This window comes from Dipodomys ordii, unplaced genomic scaffold (assembly GCF_000151885.1).
Source record: "Dipodomys ordii isolate 6190 unplaced genomic scaffold, Dord_2.0 Scaffold5, whole genome shotgun sequence".
NCBI classification, from domain to species: Eukaryota; Metazoa; Chordata; class Mammalia; order Rodentia; family Heteromyidae; genus Dipodomys; species Dipodomys ordii.
Window position 1 is genome coordinate 24,200,533 of NW_012267221.1, and position 9,548 is coordinate 24,210,080.

The following is a 9,548-nucleotide window of genomic DNA, read 5'->3' on the forward strand; positions in this document are numbered from 1 at the left end:
ATACATTGACAATGCTTTTTTGTTATCAATCTGAAGCTAGCTTTTCAAATTTGAAAATACACGAATACAGTGATCTATATAAGTAAAATTAGATTTATAATCATTACATCTACTATTAAGTTCTAATTAATTAATGATTATAAATAAGGCTCTTGAAGGGAGGGGAAATCCCATTATAAGGAGTTATTATATAGCTTTGAGGAGCTAAGAGATAAAATTAACCTCCCACTGTGACTCCTATTTTGATTCCTGCAGGGTTTCAATCTCTAGCAAATAACACAAAGACCCCGACAAGATCATTCTATTATTTAATGGCATATAGTTAAATGCTTCATTTCCTTTCTGTTTACAGTTCAAGCACTAGAGCATAATTATGATTAGTCAGGGCACTTATGCTATCAGCATTGTTTGAAGAATAAATTATAGGACTTAACTATGCCCTATTAGTATCTTTTAATGACAGAGGCAGGGATCCATTCTGATTTGCTGAAATCAACATTTCACTGTGGCAGATTTTTGCACTTTCATTTTTCAAAATATCTTTGAAAAGAATTATTCTAAAATATAGCGAGCTCTTTTTAGCCTATGGTAATGTATTACTCTGTCATCTGAGTAAAGATAAATCACTTCAATGTACTTTTATAGACCATTGTAATTGGTCTAATTTCTTTTTCCTTTTCTTTCTTCCTTCCTTCAGACTGAGGATTGAACCCATGGTCTTGAGTATGGTAGGCAAGTGATATACCACTTAGTGACATTGCCAGACCCAAATACATTCTTAAAAAGGACATTTATTATAACCTATCATTGATGTTCCTCTGTAAGCAAGATTCTGGCTTCCTGGGAGAGGCTGTGAAATAAACACAAAGAAAGGAATTCTCTCTAGCTACAGAGTTTTCTGTTCATTCTGTACAAAGATGGGTACAGATAGCAATAATAAATAAGTTTACTAGGAACTGCTATTCAGGCATTCAGTTCTGTACCATACCTTCCAATTTCCAGCTATCTGAGAAAGTTGTTTATATTACTGTTTTTAGTAACATTGGCGTCTACAACCTGATATTTGCAAGAGTTCTTATTCCTTGTGAGTAAAAACAAACAACAAAGATTATAACCCAAAATGACAAACATACTCCGGGAAAATTAGGTTAGCATACCACTAGGAATATTATTACCAGATTCACCAATATAATATGAGATATAAGAAAAATAGTGGCTAAGAAGCATTGGCTGTAATTCTGGCTATCATTAGGCTGAGATATGAGGATCATGGTTCAAAGCCAGCTCAGGCAGGAAAAGACCATGAGACTCCTATCTCCAGATAACCACCAAAAATCCCAAAGTAGAGCTGTGGCTTATGTAGAGCCACTAGCCTTGAGAAAAAAGCTCAAGCCCCAGAATACACACACACACACACACATGCATACACACATTCGCATGCACACCCATAGATAGTGATGAACCAGATGCTGGTGGCTGATACCTGTAATCCTACTCAAGGCCATCTGGAGCAGAAAAGTCCAAAAGACTCCATTTTCAAAATAACCAGCCATTAAGCCAGATTGAAGGTGTTACTCAAGTGGAAGAACACCAGCAGTATGAAGCCTTGAGTTTAAACCCCAGCACTAGAAAAAAAAAAAAAAAAAAAAAAAAAACCACAAAAAAGTGATAAAAATATCTGATTATATAATTTTTATTTGGAAATTCTTTTTTGTTATGAAAATGAACTTACCTAGATATTTTCCTACTATAGTTCACTTTATGGAATATTGTTAGAATACTGCAAGGCCGAAGTGTTTTTATTCTGCCTGAAACTACTGTATTACAAGGGCGAGTTGGGTATTCTAAGATCACTCAGCATGTTATATAACTGTGGCATAAGAGAGTGCCCAGGATTTAGAACAAGAAAACCTATTAGTTGTAAAATCTTGGATAAGACAACCTTTGAAAATGAGGGTAATAATATCTGCCCTATTCAAGTAAGGTAAGTATATAAGAAAGTATTTTGTAAACTATAAAGTTACAAATGTTAGTTCTATTTAGAGATAAGTATATAAGAAAGTATTTGGTAAACTATAAGGTTACAAATGTTCGTTCTATTTAGTTAGGAGCTTACTGAGCTGGAAACAACAAATACATGGCCCTAGTACCATCACACCCTAAAGTCTATAGTTAAGAATGAACCAGTCTATGAGAGCATCACAATATACTTCTAGCTTATGTCTAAAGTAAGATATAACAATATGGAATATTTAATGCTGTGGTACTGAGCACATCTCCTTAAACTACAAACACAGTGGCCAATCTACATGATTAATTCTCTTGAAGAAATAGACAAACATACAAACTCTTTATTCTCTTACTTCCCAAAGTCTTTATTTCATCTTAAAATTTAGTAACCTTAAAGGAACACATACTACTTTCTTATTATTCATAGCTTAGTTACCTAATAGCATAGATTGTATTTTCCATCTTAAGCTTCTTGCTTTACTTATCAGTTATCGGAATTCTTTGGCATTTTTCTCTTTCTGTTAAGCAAGGTAGTGGAAGGTCAAAGGTGGACAAAAGCAAAAGGTATAGTTCACTGGAATATTTTTGGTGCCAGTGGTGAAGTAAATTAGGAGGTGGGAGAAGAAGATAAAACTACTAAAAAAGAAACTTGAAGAGGGCGCAGGGCACAAATGGTAGAGTACCCACCTAGCAAGCATGAGAGCCTGAGTTTCAACCCTAGAACTGCCAAAAAAAATGAAGAAGGAAGAATATAAGCAAGTTAGTTAGTTGAAAGTTAATGGTAGATTTGAATTGTCAATTCAATATTCCACTCAAGCCTGCACAGAAGAGATGCATCATCAGAGAGGTCTTAAGTAACCACACTACCTCAATTAGCATCTCTTCATTCCTCTACACTATTTACTTTTATGGCCCTTGTTACCATCCATTTGGATTTTAATTTTAATTTTATTATTTGGCCCATGAAAATGTAAATTCACTGTGTAAGAGTTTTGTTCACAGAAGTATTCTCAGTAGCTGGCTCAGTCACTGGTAGAGAACAATTTCCTGTAAGTGAATGAATAAATATATCCAGAACAGTCAGGTCTTCACATGATAATGCATGACCAAAAAAACACATAACTGTAATTTTAAAATATAAAAATTAGTTACTAGATATATATTTTCTTTACAAAAGAGTGTCCTGAAAAGTACAATGTTTCTCTTTAGGAAATTCCAACATTACACATTGTTGAAAAATATATATTCATAGAAATGAAATTAGGCTGCTTAAAGTGCTGGAAAGGCAAAAATGTCTTCATTGTTTTTTTTTTGGTTAGTGATCAAAATTTATTATTAATTAATTAATTTTTGATTGTGGGGCTTGAAATCTGGGCCTGGGTGCTATCTCTGAGCTCTTCAGCTAAAGGCGAGTGCTCTACCACTTGAGCTACAGAACCATTTCTGGTTTTCTGGTGGTTAATTGGAGATAAGTCTCACAGACTTTCCTGGCTTTGAACTGCAATCCTCAGATTCCAGCCTCCTGAGTAGCTAGGATTACAGGCATGAGCCACTGGCACCTGGCTCAAAATTTATTTTTAAATAAGAACTATGTGTCTTAGAGCAGTTTTAGATTCACAAAATCATGGACTTCTTTTGCTTCTGTACCTACATGGCTTCAACCATTATCAACATTCTCCATCAGAAGAGGGCATTTATCACAACTGATGTGCCTACACTGACACATCATTATTATCCAAAGTCCATCATTATTACCCAAAACCCACACATTAGGGGTTTTATACATTCTATGGATTTAAACAAATATATAATGACTTGTATCCACCATTACAGTGCCATGCAGAGTATTTCCACTGCCTTGACATTTCTGTGCTCTATCTATTCAACCATCTCTCTCCTCTAATGTTTGGCATATACTAGACTATGTAGTATGCAACTTTCAGATTGTCTTCTTTTGCATATACTATTTCTTCATTATGATTTTGTTCTTAAACAAGAATTTAACTTCAACCAAAACTTATATTTGTTATCTCCTAAAACACTAGCATTGTTTAGAAACTTGAAAATTAAACAAAAAAAAAACTTACCTATAGGGTATCCCAATGCAAAGTCATTACTTTGTGTAGCAAAAATAGGGAATAGTCCAGCTTTGCTAAATCGACTCTCAGGACTGGCAACCAATAAGGTTAAAATACATACAATGAAAAATACAGAAGCTTTGCCAATTAAGATACTATATAAAAAAGCCCAATCCACATTGGAAAAATTAAGTACGACCATGTTTTTAAATAATAAAGCTGGTAGTGCAAATCTGGAAACAAAATTTCCCAGTCCTTTGGCCTGGGTTGATGTTATAACATTAGCCCTTCCTGCTATATAGCCACAAAGTACTATGCCAAAGCATTCTAGCAAAGCTGGGAAAAGCCTTGTTATTGACATTGAAGGCGAGTCATTAGTGGAATTCAATCCATATGTTACTGTTGTAGACAAATTATTGGTCATATTGACTATAATCGTTGAGTTCTCTGCAGATAAATTAGGAAAAGAATCCATTGGCTTTTTTTTTTTTACTTCCAATTCCAACCAGATTTCTAGAAAGAGAAAGAGAAAGTGTCAGTGTGACAATCAATAACAACAGGTCTAGCTGAAAGTAAACACTGAAATCTACATTTATTTACAGGTTACATGGCCAAATAAACATCTGCACTTTCTTCAACTACCACCAGGGAAAAATACAATGGAAAAAATTAGTGAAGTGATGTTACCAACAGCTTCTTTCCTCTGAAAGACAGGCCAGTTCAAATATTTATGCTGTGATTCAACAGTTAAATGATAGACATGGGTAAGATAAGGTCCACAGACATTATGGCTGCAGTGATACTCTGTTCTTCTGCGTGATCCACCATTGAGCTCAGGAGCAGAGACTCAGAGTCTGCTGAGTATCCACCCCTGCATCCAGTGCCTCTGGAAATTTCATAAGTTTTCAGGGCTACATTAACAAGTCACACTGGAGCCACAGGGTCCCTTCTAGCCTGTGTTCATCTGGAGTGTAAGAAAAAATACAATAGGGTATCACATCACCTCTGAACCAATAATTTTAGTTTTCTTATGCTTAGAATTCTTCATCTAATAGTAATATTAGTGCTTTTTTCATAGAAACTTTTGACATTATTCAAGTAAAGTTCTTATAATTGAATCACATCTGGCACACAGTAATGATTTAAAGAAAGCCAAACACAACCTTTGGTAGAATGTAAGAAAGCCTTGAAAGAAAAAAAAATGATGGTATTCCAGCACCTTCCTCTTAGCATACAAACAGAGTCTCATTATGCCAATAGGAATTTTTAATATACAATTCACTCCAAAATGGTTTCTACTTAATTATTACTCCTTCACATGCTTAACCCTTCTTCATCCTCCAAAGTCAATTATATAGTTCAGGGTTGTTTTGTCTCTTCTAGCTCCATAGCTTCTCTAGTTCCATAGCTATGCCACGATTCTTTTTCAAACAGAATCATGATCTTTACCTTTGGGCCACTTTTCTACTCAATTGTACTATGCATTAGAGTGATTTGATGTACTACTATATCATTCTCTAGACTGTATATATCCCAGAAGCAAAGACTATGAATGGTTTTTGCTCACTGTTGTGTCCCTAACATCTAGCATAGTATGCAAAAGACAATAGAAAAAACTTTCCTAATGAATTATAAAATAATAACTGCACTTAAATAAATCTCCTGGCCTTTCGTGGATCAATGTTCTCATTCAGGCACTACCTAGTTCATGGATTGACTATATTTCTGAATGACAAGCTTTTTCACTATAGCAACAAGTTCAAGAACACCAAATGTGGGGCTGGGAAGGTGGCTCAGTGGTAGAGTGCTTGCCTTGCATGCATGAGGCTCTGGGTTCAATTCCTCAGCACCACATACACAGAAAAAGCTAGAAGTGGGTGCTATGGCTCAAGTAGTAGAGTGCTAGCCTTGAGCTGAAGAGCTCAGAACAGTGCCCAGGCCCAGAGTTCAAGCTCTACAACCAGCAAAAAAAAAAAAAAAAGAACACCAAATCACCAAATGTGCTCTAAAATGTTCTAAAGATGTTCAGAAAATGTTAAAGAACACAAATTATGTGGCAAATGTTCTAAAGATGTTCAGGAAATACTGAAGAACAAATTCTGTATGCTACTGAGACAATAACTATCAGACTCTAGCTGCCAGGAACACAATGAACACAAGGCTTGGACACCTCTAAATTAATCAGCTCTTATTAGTAAGTTGAAATTAATATGACAATTGTCCATTTGAATAATTATATTCTGAGTTTACCATCTCAAGTGGCTTTATATAAGGTAGAAAGTAAAAACATTTGTGCTTCCTGAAATGTACAATACCAGGTTGAGTTCTCAGAAACCCACATCATACTAAAAAGACTCAGATGGCAGGCCAAATATCATCAACTAATCCATGGAGGTGTGAGAGAATATTCTCTATGCTTCCCTTGCATAAACTAAGCCACTTAAAAAAAACTTTGTATTTAATCTGGATTAGGAAAAATATTTTTCTACCTGTATTAGATAGGAGCAGTCAGTATAAACAAAACCCGCAGTTTACAAAACAACCATCAAATTATGTCCTGGGAAAGCTACTAGTTGATACAAATACCTAGACTTGAAAGAGCTGATAAACAATTAAAGGAAGATATTAAGCACTTCGAGCACTGAAGGATTGGGTACTTGGAATATATTGGTAAAGATGAAGGTAATAAATGAATCTGGCTTTTGGCTGCTCTTTAAAAAATTCTTGTATTTCTTTGCTTGAAATTATTATTCATAGTGAAGCCTCTTATTTAAACTGCATAGGCATAACAACGTAGCCCAATATATATATATATATATATATATATATATATATATATATTTTGGTCGGTCATGGGGCCTGAACTCTGGGCCTGGGCACGGTCCCTCAGCTCTTCAGTTCAAGGCTAGCCCTCTGCCACTTAAGCCACGGCACCACTTCCGGCTTTTTATGCTTATGTGGTGCTGAGGAATTGAACCCAGGGCCTCATGCATGCAAGGCAAGCACTCTACCACTGAGCTACCTTCCCAGCCCTCCAATAATTTTTTAAACCAACAGTTTTAACTAAACTTGTAGTAGTTCAGTGAAAAGAATATAACAGATTCTTAGCCTTAAGTCCTTGGGTCACTTCTTTGCCTCCTTAAACCTCAGTTTCCTCAACTTTGAAAGAAGTATAACAACCTCCTTACTATTATGTGGAATGGATTTATGTGTAGCTTATTACAAAGTAGACCTGTAGAAAGTGGTAGCAGTTACTATTAGAACTATTAGTCCTGATGATAATGACAAGAATGGTAACAAAGCAAATAAGATTCACTATCTTTTTATTGTTCTCCAGACTTCCTTGGCATTCAGAATTCTCCAACAGATATAAAGGAACAAGCTGTGCCATACTGTTGACCATTTCTGTTTCACACCAACCAATGAAGAAAAGTTGAATTCAGTTGGATCTTAAATGGTTGTTGGCAGTGAAGGAAGAGCTCTTCATTTTTTTCTCGAGATGATTGTCAAAAAGGTGCAGCAATGTCCAGGTTTACTTTTCAATTAATTGAAAATTAAAAGAGCAACTTTTGAAAGTAACCTGTCCCTCTCCAGGTTTCTTTTTCATGTGTTCAGTACATCTACTAGGTAAAGGAGTCAAAATAATAAAAAATGACTTCTAAAGTTTTATCTACTCCTTTGATAAACATGAACAAAATTATGCTTCCTACAGCATATTTTTAAATGCACAGGAACCACAACAAAGAAAGTTAAAAGTGCATCCAGTCTCTTTATCTATAAAACAAGGCTTATTGCATAATAAACAAGTTGGTCTGTCACAGTAAAAGTCGGGTCCCTGGGGTATATAATGTATACAGATCATTTGGGCACTTCACAGTCGGTCGGCTTAGGGGACATGTCAACAAATCACTAAAATAGTAACTATTATGAAATGAATGTGTGGGGAGGAGGTGTTAACTTTAATAAGAAAGCTTTAAATTCGTAGGTAGGCTGTCCATTTTCCCCCAAACACTTGATGTCCTTTAATCCCGTGGGAAAAGCCCAATACACTGTGGCACTATTAAAACCCTCTCCAACATCAACAGTCACCCCATTCATTCACTCCCACTTATTTGCAGGGGACCAAATGTCCTCCCTAGAGATTCATGATGGGAGCGCTGAGCACAGCCTTTCCCCTTATCTACAGGGACAGACTTTGGCCCTCTAAGAGAAGGAATGAGGGGGAGTCCCTATCCTAGTAAGAACGCAGTTGCCATACAAGCCCGGGAAGGCCAGAGTCAAGTGGAAAGGCAGCCTGGGCTCGGAACAAGGTAGCTGGTCCCCTTCCAGCCCCCAGGAGTCCCAACGTAGGGTGACTAACCTGATCCGAAAAGGGGGAAGGAGGGAGAAATTTTGCTGGACGCGCCAGTACCTGAGCAGCGGCTGTGGGCACGGGCAGATACTGAAGCCCTTCTGGCGCTCCAGTGACGAGTCCCAGGATGACAGGGTGGGCGCTCCCCGCACTGGGGCGCATCCGGCCCCCGGAGGGGCACAAGCCTTCCCCGGGGGTCCCTGCGTCCCCCGGGAGAGGGCTTCAGGCCCCCGGTGGGCGGGCGCGGGCGGCGGGCCTGAGCTGCCGGGCGCCGGCGAGCTGCCCACCTGCCCGGACCCGAAGGGCGGGCGTGGGGGTTTACCACGGCCGCTAGGCCGAGTCCGGACCCCGGAGGTCCTCGCCCCGGGAATCTCTCTCACCTGCTACGTCTGCAACCCTGGAACCGCCAGGAGAAGGGAGCAGGTGCTCTTCGAGGGCCAAACAGCGGGGAAATCCCGGTCATCTCCTGCCCATCGCCCTCTTCTCCGAGCGCGCCGGGCGCGGGTTGCAGCAGCCCGGGCACGTTCGGAGAATGCGAGCTGGGCAAGCCGCTGCGGCCCTGTCAGCTCCGTCCCGCCCCTGCTGCTGTCTCGGAGCCCGCTCCACCTCCAGGCCCCGCCCACAGGCCTCGCTCGGGCTGGCCTCGAGGCCTAAACTACTTAGCCTATGCCCCGCCTGCAGGCCCCGCCCACAACCCTCGAGCCGCACATCCCCGCCCCGCTCTCAGACTCCGCCCCTGACCTAAGACTCTCGCGTACCGCCCATTCTCAGTAATTCCCCGCCCTCAAGCCCCGCCTCCAGTCTAAGATGCGTAACACGTGACCCTGCCCTCAGACCACGCCCCATCGTCGGGCACTGCCCAGAAGCTACCCCCCTCTCCCCCCCTCAGCGCGGGACTTCCGGCCCACTGCCCCCCTCCTCCTGCTACCGCAAGATGGCGGGGTTTCTAGGCTTCCCTTCCAATTCCTTGACTCAGGCTCAGGTCCCTCAACCTTCTGTTTAATCTTCAGCCTGGAGTGACCTGCCAGTCCTCTCCTGGTTAGTTTCGTCTTTGCCCAGGAGCGAGGGTAAAAGAAGCTGAACTGGGTCGAATCCTGCCTCCCACCTTG

At 39.7% G+C, this 9,548-nt stretch overlaps 1 protein-coding gene across 2 annotated transcripts in view; it reads right to left on the bottom strand.

Moving 5' to 3' along the window:
* Gpr155 (G protein-coupled receptor 155) overlaps window positions 1-9,025 on the bottom strand; it is a 43,698-nt gene extending 34,673 nt beyond the window's left edge. For both annotated transcript variants that reach the window (XM_013030147.1, XM_013030155.1), the window contains exons 1-2: window positions 8,820-9,025; window positions 4,098-4,601 (exon numbers count right to left, since the gene is read on the bottom strand). In XM_013030147.1, coding sequence (XP_012885601.1) covers window positions 4,098-4,563 — 466 coding nt within the window. In that variant the 5' untranslated portion in view covers window positions 4,564-4,601; window positions 8,820-9,025. The remainder of the gene's footprint in view (window positions 1-4,097; window positions 4,602-8,819) is intronic.
* Between the last annotated feature and the right edge of the window lie 523 nt (window positions 9,026-9,548).